The following is a 20215-nucleotide window of genomic DNA, read 5'->3' as shown; positions in this document are numbered from 1 at the left end:
GTTGAATCTTTGCACTATAAACAGGCAAACGATTGAGTAACATCAGTGTGTGAAATATATAAACCCATATATATATGCAATGATACAAAGCGAACTGTTCTTGTACTCTAGGAGTAAGAAAGGTGTAACGATCAATAGAAAGTGGAATTCAATAAATAGTATTTGCTGAAATGTGTATTTAAAGTATAAGTCACGGTGCCAGCAGTCATCATCGTATATTTTTCTCCCTTTGCATCCATATTTACTCAACTTATCACATTGATTAGTTTCCAGCTAATTAGGTAAACAATCCATTCTTTCGAGGGTGTTTCTCGAGCCATGCCGCCGTGATAAGCGTACGAGAAGAGACACGATGAGAATCTTTCATTTGCACATTGAACCTTTTGTCATATTGCTCGTGATTTAATGGCCTCAACAGAGATCAGCTCATGTTAGTTTAGTACACAGTCACAGTCATCGTGTTTAGAGGTAAGTGTGTTCCAGTCTGTTATAAAGCGCCTTCTGGGGACATGCTGCAACAGTTCATTTGGTGTTGCGTGTTGCGTACAACACCAGTACTGCCAAGGAGGTAATATGGCACCAGCTGACGTTCAACGAATTGCTTTGAACAATGGAAACAGCATTCCCGTGATCGGTCTGGGTACCTGGCAGGTGAGTAATTACTTAAGCTTAATTGAATTCCGTTTAAAATGGATTCATTATTGGTTTCGGATAGTCTCCTGCGGACCAAGTGACACAAGCCGTTCAAGATGCGATCGATATTGGTTATCGTCATATTGATTGCGCTTTTATTTACCGAAACGAACGCGAAGTCGGAGAGGCAATCACGAGAAAGCTTGAGCAGGGTGTAATTCAGAGGTAAAGTATGGATGGGATTCTTTAGGAAGCGATAATCATCAGTGATCTTATCCCTTATTTCTGTAGAAGCGATTTATTTGTTACCAGCAAACTGTGGGACACATTCCATCGACCGGATCTGGTTAAACGAGCAATGCAGAACTCATTGTCGAATCTTAACCTAGGCTATTTGGATCTCTATCTGATGCACTGGCCGGTAGCCTACCGGGAGGGCGATAATCTGAATCCTCTCAAGCCAGACGGCAAAACATACTTCTTTTCCGATGTGGACTATGTGGACACATGGAAGGCCATGGAAAAGCTGGTTGACGCCGGTCTGGTCAAAAACATTGGCCTTGCGAACTTCAATTCGAAGCAGATTCAACGGGTGCTGGACGTAGCTCGTATCAAACCGGTCGTGAACCAAATCGAAAATCATCCATACTTGAATTCGTTCAAACTGACGAAATTCTGTGCTGAAAACCAGATTGTTGTCACCGCGTACAGTCCTTTGGGTTCGCCAGCTAGACCGGGGGTAAAGGAGACTGACGTTGTTTTGCTGGAGGATGAAACCCTGAAAGCGATTGCCCGGAAGCACGGAAAGGAACCAGCGCAGGTGCTGATTCGCTATCAGATTCAGAAGGGTCATGTGGTAATTCCAAAGTCGGTGAAGCGAGCCCGAATCGCGTCCAATTTTGATGTGTTTTGCTTCCAATTGGACGCAACCGATATGGAGCAACTGGCCGGCTTAGAGCGAAACGGACGCATCAATCCGAAAACTAGAGCTCATGGTCATTGCCATCATCCGTTTGAAAATGAAGACGAGTAAAACTATGTGGTACGGTCAGCTAGACCGATCTACATAAGCTAGATTGAGATCAATAGTATCGATTAAGCGTTATAAGCCTAATAATAAGCCAGAAGCAGATTTCCGAACTGAGCTTGTGATATACTCAATACGTTTTGTTTCTTTGTATAGCAAATTAAATATCATTTTGTCTATTAAAAACCTTTTGCCCTATAGGTATGTAAAAATGGCGAGTAAAATGCTCAGTAGAAATAGATTGTATAAATATAAACATTTCTAAATTTTTGGAACAATTTTATATAAAGTTTTATATAAAGATAAAATAAACTATATGTTCTTGGTTAATTAGTTATTTTAATTTCAATTCAATATTTAGACATATAATATGTACAAACTCTTAGGTACAGACAATAAGCAGTATTCTCAATACAAGCAAGATAAAACACTGTAGTTGATAGTGAAGAGTTCTTGAGAAAACAAAGTGTTGTGACTTAAGTTAAGTTTTTCATGAGCTGCAATATGACGGTCACCGTCTTTTGTCAATTTATCAAAACTGAAAATGGGACGAGGCAATGTGTTTGACTACTTAATCAATATTTGAGTTATTATTATAACTGTGACAGCAGTCACAGTTCACTCAACCGAATCAGTCGGTCGTACGTCTGGTAGCTTTTATTTACATGTTTGCCTTAGCCTTGCTAACTAGCTTTCTGAATTTGTTTACAGTCGTTCCACAATTATGGGTAACGACTACAATTATTAGACACTTCCCAAGTAGCAATTTAAGTTTTATCATGTTCTTTCCTCATAAAACCGCTAATAAAACTGTGAGCTTCACTAGAACCTTCTGATGACCGCTGTAAAACTGCCTTCCGACCCACTCTTTTGCAGTTTTTTATAACCTGTTCAAGAATCAGGTTTTTAACTCAAGTAGTTTTATCCCGGATCTAATCACAAACCAGCGCGAGTTTGTCGACGTCATGGAAGTTACACTCGGAGTGCCTACAAAGAAAAACAGCGTGCCAGCTCCGGATCTCGAAGAGAGATCTCCGGCGAGAAATTCATCAGTTGAAGAATAATCGACAAACAACTCTACAACAATGGCCAAAAACCGCTAGCAACGGTACTTCATTGGATAATTTTAAGGATTTGGGTGGAGGAGAAACTACCGAAGGAGTGGATAGTCTGTCCCATCTACAGAAAGGGTGACCGGCTAAATTTCTGTAACTACCGCAGCATTACGCTGGCCAACGCCGCCTACAAGGTGCTCTCTCAGATTTTGTTGCGTCGTCTATCCTCAATACCAAGAGAATTCGTAGGGCAGCATCAGCTTCAGGCGGGTCCGTGCTACTATAGATCAACTATTTACTCTCCGATAAATCCTCCAGAAATGTCGAGTGTACAACCTGCCCACGCATTATATTTTCGCGGATTTCAGAACAGCTAACGATACAGTTGAACGCGATCAACTGGAATTCTTAATACGGCCAAGCAGGTGGGCCTGGTAAAGTAAGTAAGTAAGTAAGGCATCTACTCAAAGCACAACATACAGGCCCCTATTCTCACAGTCACGTCATCTTTCGTTCACTTTCGTGTCACCTCACCTTGCAGTCACCATACTCACTACGTAAATTTTTTCGATTTTACATCTTAGCTAAGCTAAGAGTATGAAAAGAAGGAGAACCTGTAGAAGCAAAGTCGTGGGCTTAAACCGTCATATGACATTACCCTTCTTTATCGACAGACAGCCGGCTGTTAGAGTACAGGAAAATTACGGGGCCAGTGTAAGGATCCTACTGACTCTATCTAGCAAGCAGGAGTTACCTGTAAGTATAGCACTGGCTCTCTCAAGCCCCTACCTATCGCCTCCGCGAAAATATAAGTCAATGATACCACATTTACTTCAGTGGCGGTTGGAAGGCAGAATATGTAGTCGGCTTCGTAGTGTTGGGAAAGCAAAAGCAACGAGTTACCCGGTAGAGGCCCGTAGATAAACATATTTAGGGATGGGAAAACTATCATTAACTACTGATAGTTATCAGTAAGAAATAATATCACTAAGTATCAAAAAGGTTTCCCACCGGTTTCCCCCCGTCCCATTAAAAAAATTAGTTAGATTAAACTTATTGGTCGGTAATTGCGTACGAGATAGACGAGGATGACACAATATATCGTCGTCATCGTCAGCGGCCTAGAGCCGAGGTGGCCTGTGCTGTTTCAAGCTGTCGTCTCCATTTAACTCGAACTTGGGCCACTGAACACAGCCTTTTAGCTAAGATTTAACCAATATTGGCTGTTATTTTCGGTATTCTGGCTGGTTCCAAGTTGTCGCCGTCGATGGATGGTTAGTCCGCAAAATTTTGACAATTTCACACCCCTGCTCCTAACAATGCCAATAGTTCGTGATTCCTACGTCTCCACCACTCGCCGCTTTCAGATTGTACTCCGTCAAATATTGTCCGCAGTACATCCGCTCGAACATGGCAAGGGCGCGTATGTCCTCCATGAGCAGGCTCACGACTTCAAGTTTATTAAGAACCACTGGCCTAATTAGAACTTTGTACATTATCGGTACAATTCGCCGCTGGATCTCCTACTACTCCTACTAGTGTTGTAACCCGCGCTCATCAGCAATTCCAAATACACGAATTCATCGTAGTCAATGGTTCCTACCATCCGTGGAAGGCACGCGTTTATTTCTTTTGAACCTCTTTCTTTCATATACTTGATCTTCGATGCATTTATTTTTACTCCAATCCTCCTAGACTCCGCTATAAAAGTGACATAGATTGCCTTCGCCGTCGCAAGGTTCCTTTTTACGATATCAAAGTCATCTTGTCACCTAGGTTCAATCCTCGCCGCGTTTCGAAGAGACCCGAGTGTGTCCCCGAGATGCGCACGAAACACATCACTGGATCCAGTGTAGCTCTGATCAGCCGCGTCAGTTTATCTGGAAAAACGTGTTCGTGCGTTATGTGCCATAGTTGGTCTTGATCGACTGTATCGTATGCTGCTTTGAAATCAAAATGTGTTGCGTGGGCACGGGAGTGTACTCCCATCATTTCTGCCGGGTGGCAAAAATCTGGTCCACAGTTACGCGACCCCCCATGAAGCCTGCTTGGTAAATATAAAAATAAACTTACGATGAATTACGCAGTTATAATATTACAATTACCTTGTTTTTTGCTTCATTGCCGTGCTGGGTAAAATTATTGATATTTACTGATAGTTATCAGTAACGTACTGTAAACTACTAATAGCTATCAGTAACGATTCTTAATGATAGTTCTCATCCCTCCGTATTAACCTCAGCCTAATCAACGTATACACACCGACAAACGATAAATCCAATGATGCCGAAGACGAGTTCTTCGAACAGACACAAGACGGCCTATGGAGGGTGCCAGAGAAATGGCCATCTGTAGCACGTACTTTATACATCTGAATATTCGAAAAAAAAATCAGAGGGGTTGTGTATAAGACACGACCGCATATTCAACGTAGGACTACGCAAAGTTAATGTAAAGGTGCGTTTAGAATGGGCAATTTTTGCTACGTTGGGAACGCGATATGTTGCTAGTTTTGCTCAATGTTGCTTCTGTCGCCACCTGCACATTTGTGATACGCCGCCATAGTTACTTGGAAACATCAGCAACAGTTAGCAGCAATTGCATGCCACTAGTTACCAATCTAGACACACCTTACTAAAAACACTTATGAGAAAATTGATTGCTAATGAAAATCATAACACTCTTCATTGCCAGTTATGATGGTTCTGAAAAGATCCATTTTGAAAGTTTAAAATTGACTGAAACGATTGGATTGGCTACTTTGTGCTGTAGAGAAAAAGCATAGTGTTATCAGATTTAAAATTATAATTCTCACATCATACTGAAAGCTACTATCCAGTTACTCCATTACGTAAAAGACGTTTGATCAAAATGTTTGTCTTAATATTTGAAAGAAGTAACTGTAACTGTAACTTCGCATCGTGTAAATTATAAGCAATCTGGCACATGCTAAACCGTTATTTAGAGCAGCGTGGGGTCGAAATCAGACATCATGATAATGCTGATAATTTGAGTTTTCACTGACACTGTGAATTAAAGTAATGTATGGTTTAATCATAAATGACATTCTTTTTCTTACATCTGATTTCCCGTGGCAACATTATCGAGTTGATGTCGCTTGTCCGAATATTTCAACTGGATTGTTTAAAGGGTTCAAGGGAAGAAATCACATTGTCTCTGGTTAAGATAGTGGTGAATTAACACTACAGAGTAACAGTTATTAAAAAAATTGATTTGGCTAATCAGAAACCTATTAGCCGTTAAAATCAGGTACATGGTGTCATCTCCTTACCGGTTGGTAAGGAAAAGCTCCTGGCACTAATGTCGATATGGAAATAACTTCATTACTCTCCATCTATGTTTCGCTGAGCGCAAGGATATCTGCCTGTCTGAGAACCGCATCGGTTGAAATATCTGCTGAATGTGCATGCGTTTAGACTCTGTACATTCAGGCTCAGCAGTACAGCAAAATGGCTTACGTTAGATATAAGTTCTAGAAGTTCAGTACATAAAGTAACCAATTTGTGGTTTTCCAGGCGCCTAAGTTCCGTCCGTAATTCCTGGATTCTCGGTGATGCAGTTCCCTTGGCGTGGTAAAACTTAAATATGCCTCTGTTATTCGTCAAGTACAATCCTTCAATCGATGTAACTCTTGACATTCCCACGTACACCAACTGCTATTCCTGTCCCTTGCCATACTCGTACGCGATTTCAGAAAATGTGCCGCCTTGACTCTTGTGTACAGTAAGAGCATACGCACCTACTAAAGGAAACTGTATACGTTTGCACTTAATGCTACTACTTAGCTTAATCTTTGCAGATCGTTTTTCAATAGATGTCCAATCGGGCTGAAGAACGTCATGCTTAGAGTACATAGCGAGCCTCGATTTGACCCGCAAGACCTTTCCAATGGAGTCGTTTTCAAATTTGAGCAATGATAATAAAGCACAGGTTGCGAGTATTTTACATATTACTATTTTGAACCTACATTATTTTTTATAATATTCTATCCGGCAAGTTGAAAGCATAGAATGGTATATCCATAAACAAGCCGAAAATGTTTGATGACTGATCCCGTACCCTACATTTTTACATCTTTTCGGCTTCTATAGGAGTCACCTGTTACGTTAGGCGATTCGCTGGCCTCTACGTGCGCCGGAGCGGTCACCTCACGCAACACTTCAACGTTGGAGGGACCAGCTATTTCGTGCGATGCACCATCTAACGATGTATTGCCCACTTCAGGATACATTGAATCACTACGATTTCCTTTTCTTCTCAAACGGTAGAATTTACAGCGCTCTGCCACCGTCAACGCTGGCGTCTTAGCTGGTCCAGTTAATAATGCCTGCTCACAGACTCGCTTGCGGTATTTACGCATATATTTTGCTTGAAACAATTGAGACATTATAGAATCAGATGCACAAAATCACTCACTTCTCACTTAAATTGATTGTATGTTATTAATAACAATTTCCTATGGTAACTATGGCGACGATTGAACGAATACTGTAGGGAATTTGTAAAAATTGTTCAACTTTACTTGGAAATTCCAGAAGTTACATACAAAATACAATCTTCTAATAAAATCTATACAAAAGGCTGATATTTTGTGATTCGAATGGTATGCAAACCATAAAAATATATTCAGAATTGGCTGAGCTATAAGGGTTCAAAATCTATCACTTTGTCGTGTCGCGGTCATTTTTGCTTCTCCGACGTGCCACCCTATTAAAGTAAGACGTAGTCCTACGTCAAAACACACTTAGAGGCATCCAAATGGGGACTCTAGTTCTTAGATCGATCTTGTCTTGATTAATGGTCTTTTCGGATGTGACGGATGATTCGGCCTTTTCGTGGACCAAATAACGACATTAACCACTATCTTGTCTTGTGTAAGATTGGCGCAAGGTTGTCGAACGCGGCGAATGTTCGCAATGATAGAACGCTACGTTTCAGCATTCAGCATCCATCGAAACACGAAACAGTTGCGAGAGAGGTGGTATGTACGATGCGTGGAAGACAGCATAACAATTGGTTTGCTACCGAATGCCAGAAAGTGACAGATGAAAAGAACCGGGCCAGGAGTCGCATGCTCACTACGACAACGCGTCAGAACAGAGAGTGGCACAGAAAGACCAGAGCTGCGGAAAAAAGAACCCATCATCTAAAAAACGCGAGCAGGAAGGGCACGTGCTCGCCAGCGCAGAGGAGCGATACGACAGCAACGACAGACGGAGTTTCTACAAAACGGTGAGATGCTGGAGTTTTGCCATATACCCGGTCAGGAGGACCTAACAAAATTATAACAGATCTTGTTATTTTGTTATCAAATTTTCTAACAACGGTTGTTATTAATTTAATATATTTGATCATATTATAACAACCGTTGGTATAAATTAGCCTCCGTAAAGGTTAAAACACAGACAAACAGACGAGACACTCGCGATAATTCCATCGTCCGATCAAAAACCACTCATTTTTCAAAAAAGCATGTTTCGCAACATGGCCACACCGCGGCGCGCAAGTGTTGCTTTGAGTTTTCAGTATAAAACCGTTCAAATGTACAAAACCCTGCAAAGCATAAAACCCTGCAAATGCAAGCTACTCCGCAACATGCATAACAGAGGGTGCTAGTGTGCAAGCAAAATGTGCAGGACGATGGTTTTCAAAGGATTTTCTTCTAAGTGTCATGTCAGTTCGTTAGTGGTTAAAATATCAAAAATTATAACTAAACTGCCTCTAATTAATACCTGATTCATAACAAACCATGTAATGATTTAATCTTGATTGAGTGGGTCAGAAGGAAAGGGGTGTAAGTGACAAAAAGTAAATTTCGAGAAAATCAGATTCAAAGTTAACGTCGTCTAGAAAATTCGTCGGATTATATAATAGAAAACTAATGACGCACTATGGTTGTGGTAGCTTTACTTTATTAAATTTTATTGAAATCTTGGAAAACCACTTTGATTTTCGGGATTTATAAGATAGTTTTGAAAATGTTATTTGCACTTACACCCCTTTCCTTCTCAGTTATGCACTTGTACCCCTTTCATTCCAAGCGATTATAGGGAGATACTACTTGGAGTGAAAAGGGTGCAAGTGCAAATCTTGGAATCATATTACAATCGTCTTCATTGAAAGGTAGGTTAGCGGGCAGGCAGCTGTAGTTCAGGATTTTCTCGCTACGTGGCGCTAGTTTCTTCGGGGAAACGGTTTTAGTCATAGCGGCCTTGCTGATAGTAGGGGAAATAGTACAAAAGTGTCTCACTGCGTGGCGACAGCGTACATGTAATGTATTTGTGTGGGCTGTATATTGCGCTACTCGTAGCTCATGATCTTTATAATCTAAGAAATCGATTTTTTCGGAAAAAGAAAAATCGTTAGACATCGATTTTTCTCTAGAATTCTAATTGTATGTAATCCCTGATTTGCCTGATTAAAAAAATCTCATTGTTTGTTTCTCGCGACCCCCCCAATTCCTTTCGGTGGCCTGACATCTTAGAATCAAAATCTTCATAAAATATTTGTAATGGCCTAACTTCAGAACGGCTGAACCTAAGAAATAAGTTTATATGACGTAATTTGTTCAATTATTCTCGGCTATAGTGGTAGCCTGCTTAGAGCACTCTAATTTGTTTAATTTGTTATGCGAAGAATTTGATGTTTTTTTTAATTTTACAAAAATAAGTAATATTTGGAAATTTTTGAAAAGTTGTCAGAATAAAACAAAAAATCTGATAGAGTGCCCATTAGTAGCTCTTCGCCAGATTTTAGAACATATTTTAACTTATCATTCAACTTTTCCGTTGGCGTCATTTGTAACAAATAAAGTAGTTTTCAAGATATATTTTGAGAAAAAAAATTATAAATATGCCTTTTTGAAAAGTTACTCCAGACGAAAATAATTATGTTTCATGGAAAATGAATCCTTGCGTAGCGTCCAACCAAGGGGTTTCCAACAGCAGTGATTACCACGCACCACAGAAAAAAGTTACTGTTGATTACTTTACTAATTACCTCTGATTACCACTAATCAATCTTTGAAGTATAAGCAATTGAAATTGAACATAACTAAAACTTAACTACTAAACTAAAACTTCAACTCCGCCAGTGACGGACCTTCGCTGATGAACCGCCACGGGTGGCTCCCTAAAAAGGGTGAACAAGTGATGGGGAAATTGGATCGGGACCCGAGCTGTCTGTCACAAGCCAGGATAAAGGAGGAGTGTTGAGATTTGTCGCTCGGCGTGCAGCTCCGGATGACTCCATGGTATGTTTATGGTGGATCCATCCGGAACTGCACATCGAGTCTCTTCCGCGGCAAATCTTGTAAAAATCTTTTGCTCTCAATGTAGCAAGTAGTCAAGGAGCATGCTACATTCTGAGCAAAGTGCGGAGGAGGACCCCAATCCTCGGTGTAACGCGACCCGTGCCTAGGGATGAATGCTTGGAGGGGTCTAATAAAGTTTCCCAAGGTCGCACGGAGCCTGCATGGTACCAGAGCACCCTGTGCAGTATATTGCTCCCACTGTTCCAAGCTGGTAAAGAACCGTTGATTTTCTCCCCAGCAGAGTACAACCATCGCCATGGATAACCTTGAAACAATAATTGATGGGGCAACCAACGACCCCCAAGAGTTGGTTATAAACACCGGAGTAGGTGTAGAGGTGGCGCACGACGGTAGACTGGAAGTGCGCAGTCCGATCGGCACGGACAATACTGGCGAAGTAATGGAAGGAGGACTCTCGGCTTCATCTCTGATCCTGAATTCACCAACAGGGAATGCGGAGAGCGACGCGGATAACCTTCCCGATCCGGTGACGCTACCTGAAGTCAAGGGGCAACCTGGGACTTCCGGAGTTGTAGCCAAGCGTCTCTCCAATGCGCAACGGCGACGGCAGAAGTGGTATCGGATCAAGGGCTACTCAAAGGACGAAGCGGAGGAACTTGCCCTTCTACCGGCCGGCCAGCCTAGCCAGCGGGACCTTGTCGTTACCAAAAGGCAACGATCCGCTGATACGGCGTCGCCGAACATCAGCAGCAAAGGTCCCACTAAAAAGAGACCACGCAGTCGAGCCTGCGCGGGTCCTTCGGCACCAAAACCATCCTCGGGGTGCACCTACAGGGAAATGGTGGATGCTTTCAGTGTAGCCATAACTACGGCTGATTATCACGTTTCCCTGCTCACTGCGGATCAGCTCCAGACTGTCCGCGCCGTTTTTCTGGATCAAATAGCTGACCAGGGGACTCCAGCCATTAGACCCAAGTTCAGGAGCTGCCAATTCAAGAACGGCTACTTGATACTGGCTTGCTCTGACCAGAACACGGTCAAATGGCTGGAGCAAACGGCATCTACTCTCGTCCCGTGGGAAGGAGCACAACTACGGGCCTACGACACGAAGGACCTGCCGAAGGCTCACACCTTCATAGGGTACTTCCAGGACAGTGTCGGTACCACGGACGAGAAAATCTTGAGATTCCTCCAGAATCAGAACGACGGCTTTTCAACGCAAGCGTGGCAGATACGCCGTCGCATTGTGCGTGGAAATACCATGGAACTGTTAATGGAGGTTGACCAAAAGTCGGCAAGTCAGATCACTGAGCAGCGCTTTACGCTAAATTTTATGTTTGGCAAAGCACGCATGCGACAGGTTGGCAGAGGTCTGATCAACATAGGCGCAACAGTCTCTGCTGCAAAGTCGAGGAAGGTACGAGCGGAACTCCCTTCTGGGAGCGCCCCGCCACCACCAAGACAATGCAATCCTGCAACGTTGAGGGTGGAAAGTGCGGAACTTCCCACTGGAAGTGCCCCGCCGCCACCTAAACAATGCAATCCTGCGAAGACTAGGCGAGCGCCGCGAAAACCTCGCAAGAGGTGTACGCAGCAATCACCAGTCGATAGCAGACCTCAGAGGCTCAATCCGCCGTTAAGTGCGTGTCGGACATCTGTGGCCTGTCGCCTGCGGCAACCGAAGCCTGCCGGTATGAGCGACCCAGCCGCTCAACTCAGCGAAAACGCTGCTGGTACCCGTTCGCCAAGGCTCGATCCAGTACAGGATCAAGCTGAAAACGGCAATCTTGCCTCCAAATGAGCAGCTTTCGCTGCATTCAGGTGAACCTCCACCATGCCAAGGGCGCGTCTAGTGTCCTATGCCGGAGGTTCACCAAAGAGCAGCTGAGTGCTGCCCTGATCCAGGAGCCATGGATCAACGATACCACGATCCTCGGTCTATCCGGCGCCAATGGTAAGTTGATCTATTGTAATACACAGTCCAAGCCTAGGACTGCCATTCTGTTAAATAAGAGAATAACATTTTCTCCAATAACAGAATTCATCCAACGCGACGTCGTTGCCATTACGGTGGTAGTCCCGACGACTAGAGGGAAGCAGGAGATAGTCGTTGCGTCCGCCTACTTTCCAGGGGACAAGGACGAAATACCACCGCCCGAGGTTGCTGAACTTGTGCGGTACTGCAGAGCAGTCAACAAGCCGTACGTGATAGGCTGCGACGCAAATGCGCACCACACGATATGGGGCAGCTCGGACACAAATAACAGGGGTGAGTACCTACTTGAATATCTTACTTCTAACGATGTCAATGTAATCAATGTAGGGAATGACCCCACCTTTATAAACGCTATCAGACAAGAGGTCCTAGACCTTACTCTATGTAGCGCCTCTATAGCTGAGAAAGTCAAAAATTGGCATGTCTCTGATGAACCAAGTTTATCAGACCACAGACATATCATTTTCGACATCGAGGCTAATCCTCTAAAGAGAGAACAATTCAGGAATCCGAGGAAAACCAATTGGAGTTCCTATAGGGATCATCTGATTGCCTCACGTAATTCCTGTCACAATAATATACGAACTCCAGTTGAGCTGGATATCGCCGCTAGTGACCTGTAATGTAGGATCACAGACGCGTATAACACAAACTGTCCCGTAAACACGCGAACAGTTTGCCGTGATGTGCCCTGGTGGAATGAGACGCTTAGCAATCTCCGTCGGAAGGCAAGGCGTCTGTTCAACAGGGCCAAAATCACGTCTAACTGGGAAGACTACAGAGCTTCCCTCACCAAATACAACGCTGAGCTACGCAAAGCCAAAAGGAAATCACGAGCTAAATTTTGCGAAAGCATTCAAACTCTGCCAGAGGCTACGCGTCTGCAGAAAGCGATGTCCAAGGACCATTGCAATGGTCTAGGGCAATTGAAAAAAGAGGATGGGAGTCTCACTGTTACCACCAGGGAAACTCTGGAAGTTCTGATGAACACGCACTTCCCTGGTTCGACAGTGACCACTGGGCAAAACATAGGCGGGCAACAGTGGAATGGGTCATTACACAATGTGCCAAATGATTCGGTTCTACTTGCACGCCGATTGTTTACGGTGGCCTCGATCAATTGGGCACTCAGCTCTTTTGAACCAATGAAATCTCCAGGTCCGGATGGTACTCTACCCATTTTCTTACAAAAAACGGACGGTGTTATAATGTCCGAGCTCATCAACCTCTTTCGAGCCAGTTTCACTTTGGGGTATATCCCAGAGAATTGGCGGAAAGTAAGGGTGGTGTTCATACCTAAGGCTGGCAAAAAAGACAAAACCATGCCTAAGGCTTTCAGACCGATAAGTCTGACTTCAACGCTTCTTAAGCTGATGGAGAAAATCACGGATAACTATATCCGCAATGAGCTTTTAGAAAACTCTCCGTTACATGTAAATCAACATGCATACCAACGCGGTAAGTCTACGGAAACCGCACTGCACTGCTTAGTGACGTTAATTGAGAAATCGCTCAAATATCAAGAGACGGCACTTTGTGCTTTTCTTGATATTGAAGGCGCTTTCGATAACACGTCCTTTGCGTCAATTAATACGGCTCTCTGTCAAAAGAGAATCAACCACACTACAATGAGCTGGATTCAAGCAATGCTCTCGAGCAGACAAATTACAGCATCATTGGGAGATACTTCGGTCACGATTTTGGTGATCAAGGGATTTCCACAGGGAGGAGTTCTCTCCCCCCTGCTCTGGTCACTGGTGGCCGACGCACTCCTTCACAAGCTGTCACAGCTTGGTTATGAGACCATTGCTTACGCCGACGACGTTGTACTTATCGTCAGAGGAAAGTTTGACGCAGTACTGTCAAGTCGCTTGCAAGGAGCTCTAAACACCACCATGTTATGGTGCTCGCAAGAGGGACTTAATGTAAATCCCACCAAAACAGTCGTTATACCATTCACTAGGCGAAGGAAACATACCATTACTCCGCCTATACTGAATGGTGTCAGACTGGGCTTCAGTAATGAAGTCAAACACCTCGGAATAATTCTCGATAAAAAACTGAACTGGGCTGCCCACCTAGATTATGCTGTTAAGAAAGCAACTTCGGCTATCTGGGCATGCAGGTCACTGTTTGGCAAAACCTGGGGATTGAAACCTCAATTAGCCTTCTGGTCATATACTAGCCTAGGATAACCTATGCTGCAGTCGTATGGTGGCCAAAGGTGAATGAGGTGACAGCCCAAGCCAAACTAAACAAAGTTCAGCGCCTGGCCTGTCTTACAGTTACCAGTGCCATGCGTACAACACCTACTGCAGCCATGGAGGCAATGCTATGCTTACTGCCTTTGCATGTTCATGTGAAGAAGGAAGCAGAGCTCGGCGCACTACGGTTGCAAAGGAATAAAACTATACTCGAAGGTGACCAAATCGGCCATCTTCGCATACATCGGGAGTTCAATCTGACACCCTTAGTAACTTCAGTTTCTGACTGCATGGAAGCCAAGCCCAATATGGACGTTCCATATGAGGTGATTGAAACAGATCGCTCAATGTGGAATAATGGAGGGCCAGATCTTCCATCTGGAACTATCTGTTTTTTTACAGATGGTTCAAAAATGGGGGCCTGCACAGGCTCCGGAGTCTACGGACCCAGCATCAGGGAAACTATCTCATTAGGAAAGTGGCCCACCGTTTTTCAAGCAGAAGTATATGCCATATACATCTGTGCGACAATATGCTTGAAACGAAAGTACAGGCATGCGAAAATCGGTATCTTCACGGACAGCCAAGCAGCACTACTGGCTCTCAAGTCCGCCAAATGCGTGTCCAAATTAGTTTGGGAGTGCAGCACAGCATTGAGGGAACTCTCCCGCCAAAACAAAGTTTTATTACTTTGGGTGCCCGGTCACTGCGGAATCGAGGGCAATGAATTTGCTGACAACCTAGCAAGACAAGGATCAGCTCAGCAATTTATTGGTCCTGAACCGTTTCTGGGCACCTCCACATCCGCCGTGAAAGGCGAACTGATGACATGGGAAAAGCTAGAAATAGCATCCCGTTGGAATCAAACACAGGGTTGTAGACAAGCTAAACAGTTTATCTACCCAAACCCTGCAGTAGCTAAAAAACTACTCCATTTAACTCGTAGTGAACTACGCTCGATCACGGGACTCCTAACAGGACACAGCCCCGCTCTTTATCATTTAAAGAATATCGGCAAGGTATCATCTGACACCTGCCGCTTTTGTAACTCTGAACCTGAAAGTTCAGCGCATCTGCTCTGCTATTGCGGAGCTCTTGCTTTAACAAGGCACAACTTCTTAGGAAGTTTCCTTCTTACTCCATATCAGGTATGGAGCCTAAATCCCAAAACGGTCATTGGCTTTATAAACCATGTAGTACCGAATTGGGGCACAGGATTACAACTATTCCACTCAACTCCATCAATGGGTATGAGCGATCCGTAAACTGTGTACAGCAATCGGGGCCTGCCACAAAAGACGATCATTAAGACTGTCGCAGTGGCCTTGTAAACCAATGTCCTTTTGGCATACAAAAAAAAAACTTAATTTATGGTGATGTCGCGAAGTCGATTAGATGAAAATGTCTCAGTTATGATTGATGATGAGGCAATTGAGCGCGTTCGGGAGATTAAATATCTTGGTGTAATTATTGATGACAAACTAAAGTTCAATGCTCACATTGACAATGTCATCAAGAAAATTGCCAAGAAGTATGGAATTCCATGCCGATTGAAAAAAGAATTAACTATTTGGAGTAAAATACAGCTATACAAATCAATCATCTCTCCTCACCTAGACTTTTGCCCTTCCATTTCATTTTTGGCCAATGAAACACAAATAGTGAAACTACAACGATTGCAGAATAAAATAATGCGTTTAATATTAAGATGTGACAGATTTACTTCCTCGATTTTAATGCTAGACGTTTTGCAATGGTTGTCAGTGAAGCAGCGCATTGTTTATTTGAGTATGGTGTTTATTTTTAAAGTAATCAATGGTTTGCTGCCTCAGTATTTGTGTAATCGAATTGAAAGAGGTAGAGACTTTCATAGATATAATACAAGGAACGCGGATGAAATAAGAACACCGAATTTCTTATCATGTGCTTCACAGAACTCGCTTTTTTACAAAGGAATAAATGTTTTCAATTCGATGCCAAGACACATTAAACGTGCAGCAACATTTATGGAGTTTAAAAGACTATGTATTTCACACGTAAAATCTGTTTTTTAAGATTTACTTATTAACTTATAATTGACGAAGTTTTGAACGAAACAAATGATTTTTGTGGACCATTTTGTTTGAAATTATTTACTTATTTATTTTGTTTGATGAATAGATTGTAATTGACGAAGTATTTTTATGAATTATCTCATTGTGTTCGAAATTTAAATTGTTTTTATATTTTTAAATTTATGACTTTTTTTTTAATTATTGTACACTTTAACTACTATGTTCACCACGATGGTGATGATGGATTTTTTTTCTTATTATAGTAATTATAAAATAATACAAGAGCAGTCTTCAAAAGTTTGAGCCTCGCGCGCGGAGCACAGATATAACGATCGTTTAAATTTGATTACCTATATCTGTATGTGAAACCAGATCGTTTTTTTTGTTTGAATAACTGGTTTAAATTGTTATAATATTAATTATCTTATAGATATATCGTCTTGCTCAAATCTTTGTGGTATGTGGCGGGACCATAATCATCATCATCATCATCATCTCTTGTGATTACTAAAAATTAATCATGATTACCAATGATTACTTAAGATTATCATTGATTACTTTACTGATTACCTAATGAATTCGTAAATGATTACAAAAGTAATCTCTGGTTACTACGCACTAATACGCCTTGCTGGAAACCCCTTGCGTCCAATATATCAGCAAAATTTCATCCCAAAATATTAGAGAAACCGTTTTGCTAGTTGAGCTGGCATTGCCATACCAAGTGAAAACCAACTTTTATTTTGCTGTTTTTTTATGATTCTAAAAAAAGTCATTAAACGGTAAAATTTTGACGTGAATTGCATCCATATTTACGCAACTTATCACATTGATTAGTTTCCAGCTAATTAGGTGAACAATGCTTTCTTTTGATAAGCGTACGAGAAGAGACACGATGAGAATTTCTCATTTGCACATTGAACCTTTTGTCATATTGCTCGTGATTTAATGAGCTCAATAGAGATCAGCTCATGTTAGTTTAGTACACAGTTACAGTCATCGTGTATAGAGGTAGGGGAAATGTGTATAATGTGCCCCCCTTAAGAATAAATGGATATATCTCCGTTATACTTCCCCAAATTAACGTTACAACTACGTGTATATGTTGGTATTTAAGCTGACAACCAATTGCAATTGTTTATTTCATTTAGTATTGTGGAATAAACATGCTAGGAATTATTTAAGAAAAGCACCTAAATGTTGTGCTTCTCGTCTGCGCGGGGTAAAATGCCCCACCTGCGGTACGATATGCCCAATGCGGTAATTTGAGTATTTCTACCAGTGACAGACCAACTCTATTTTGTAGAAAGTAAAACTATTTCCTTTGTTTTGCAAAATATCGTTATTTTATGTAAAATAAACGTAGTTTCGGCCTTCTGGTGCACTTTTTCTTTTCTGCATGGGGCACATTATACTGCAGCTGTGGCGTTTTGTACCGGGTAGTTGAATTACCTAGAATTTGGACGTGGGTAATAAATTATTCCCACCACGGTTGCTCTACAATACTAATTGAATTAAATAATGGCAATTGACTTCAACTTAGATCTGTTTACCTATGTTTATAGCCACATTTGCAAGGGGGGCACATTGCACCACCTCAAGTGGGGCATTTTGGCCTGCTGTTACTTATTTGAAAAAATATTAAATGCTAAAGCAAATCAAGCGTTTCATACCGTTATTTTTGGCAGGGATGTCTTTTTGAAGTTCACGTTACGCAACCGAATCGCAACAACCGGTTATTTACAGATTTTGACAAGAAAATAGCTTATGGAAATAACGCCAAAAGTTACATCGGAAGCTGCTCAAAAACAAATTTATTTTTGTTTTGTTTTTACAGCATGTGACAACTGTGATACTTGCATAGTAGGCTAGTTCCATCAAATACTATGGTTTCTGGGTGGTTTTGCATTTTGATTTCGCTTGTTTAGCGAAAAACGAAGGGGGGGCACATTGGCCAGGGGGGTACGTTATACACAATTCCCCTAAGTGTGTTCCAGTCTATTATAAAGCGCCTTCTGGGGGCACGCTGCAACAGTTCGTTTAGTGTTGCGTGAGTTGTACAACAACAGTACTGTCAAGGAGGTAATATGGCAGCAGCTGACGTTCAACGGATAACTTTAAACAATGGAAACAGCATTCCCGTGATCGGTCTGTGTACCTCGGAGGTGAGTAATTACTTAAGCTTAAATAAATTCCGTTTAAAATGGATTCATTATTGGTATCGGATAGCATCATGGGTACCAAGTGACACAAGCCGTTCAAGATGCGATCGATATTGGTTATCGTCATATTGATTGCGCTTTTATTTACCGAAACGAATACGAAGTCGGAGAAGCAATCACGGCAAAGATTGAGCAGGGTGTAATTCAGAGGTAAAGTATGGATGGGATTCTTTAGGAAGCGATAATCATCAGTGATCTTATCCCTTATTTCTGTAGGAGCGATTTATTTGTTACCAGCAAACTGTGGGAAAAATTCGACAGACCGGATAAGGTTAAAGGAGCAATGCAACACTCATTGTCGAATCTCAGGGTAGGCTATTTGGATCTCTATCTGATGCACTGGCCGCTAGCGTACCGGGAGGGCGATAATCTGACTCCTTACCCGCCATTCGGCAAACCATGCCCCTTTGCCGATGTAGACTATGTGGACACATGGAAGGCCATGGAAAAGCTGGTTGACGCCGGTCTAGTCAAAAACATTGGCCTTGCGAACTTCAGTTCGAAGCAGATTCGACGGGTACTAAACGCAGCTCGTATCACACCGGTTGTCAACCAAATCGAAAATCACCCGTACTTGAATTCGTTCAAACTGACAAAATTCTGTGCTAAAAACCAGATTGTTGTCACCGCGTACCGTCCTTTGGGTTCGCCAGCTAGACCGAGGGTAAAGGAGACTGACGTTGCTTTGCTGGAGGATGAAACCCTGAAAGCGATTGCCCGAAAGCACGGAAAGGAACCAGCGCAGGTGCTGATTCGCTATCAAATTCAGAAGGGTCATGTGGTAATTCCAACGTCGGTGAATCGAGCCCAAATCGCGTCCAATTTTGATGTGTTTTGCTTCCAATTGGACGCAACCGATATGGAGCAACTGGCCGGCTTAGAGCGAAATGGACGCATCTATCCGAAAATTTGAGCTCATGGTCATTCCCATCATCCGTTTGAAAATGAAGACGAGTAAAACTATGTGGTGCGATCAGCTAGACCGATGTACATAAGCTAGATTGAGATCAATAGTATCGATAAAGCGTTATAAGCCTAATAATAAGCCAGAAGCAGATTTCCGAACAGAGCTTGTGATATACTCAATACGTTTTGTTTTTTTTGTGTAGCAAATTAAACGTCATTTTCTCTATTAAAAACCTTTTGCCCTATAGATATTTAAAATTGGCGAGAAAAATGCTCAGTAGAAATAGATTGTATAAATATTAACATTTCTAAATTTTTGGAACAATTTTATGTAAAGAAAAAATAAACTATATGTTCTTGGTTAATTAGTTATTTTAATTTCAATTCAATATTTAAACTTATAATATGTACAAACTCTTAGGTACAGACAATAAGCATTATTCTCAATTCAAGCAAGATACAACACTGTAGTTGATAGTAAAAAGTTCTTAAGAAAACAAAGTCTTGTGACTTCGTTGGTTTTCATGAGCTGCAATATGATTTCTTCAAGTGGTGATTTAGCAGCACCTTCCAGATTATATCAAAGTCACACAGATTAGAATTGAATCAATCATGCAAATAATTCTTGATCTGGAATCAATCCCATTCGTGGAATAATCTGACCCTTTTATTTGAGTACGTTAATCGGTAGTGCTAATCGTTTATTTATGTTTACTATTCACTTGTTAAATTAGGCCACGTAAAGACATTGCTTTCAGGTCACCGTCTTTTGTCAATTTGTCAAAACTGAAAATGGGACGAGGCAATGTGCTTGACTACTTAAT

The 20215-nt window shown here is 42.0% G+C and overlaps 1 protein-coding gene and 1 pseudogene across 1 annotated transcript; both read left to right on the top strand.

Annotated features, from left to right (window-relative positions):
- The first annotated feature begins 552 nt into the window (after positions 1 to 552).
- On the top strand, positions 553 to 1768 carry LOC128734219 (aldo-keto reductase family 1 member B1-like). Its single transcript, XM_053828283.1, has 3 exons — positions 553 to 651; positions 716 to 858; positions 925 to 1768. The coding sequence occupies exons 1-3, from the start codon at positions 574 to 576 to the stop codon at positions 1664 to 1666; spliced, it is 963 nt and encodes a 320-aa protein (XP_053684258.1). The 5' UTR covers positions 553 to 573; the 3' UTR covers positions 1667 to 1768.
- A 16582-nt stretch (positions 1769 to 18350) lies between these two features.
- On the top strand, positions 18351 to 19443 carry LOC128733644 (aldo-keto reductase family 1 member B1-like; annotated as a pseudogene).
- Positions 19444 to 20215: the final 772 nt, after the last annotated feature.

The sequence above is a fragment of the Sabethes cyaneus genome, chromosome 2, assembly GCF_943734655.1.
Source record: "Sabethes cyaneus chromosome 2, idSabCyanKW18_F2, whole genome shotgun sequence".
NCBI lineage: Eukaryota > Metazoa > Arthropoda > Insecta > Diptera > Culicidae > Sabethes > Sabethes cyaneus.
The sequence above is the reverse complement of the archived record's forward strand: the minus strand, read 5'-3'. Positions and strand labels throughout refer to the sequence as shown.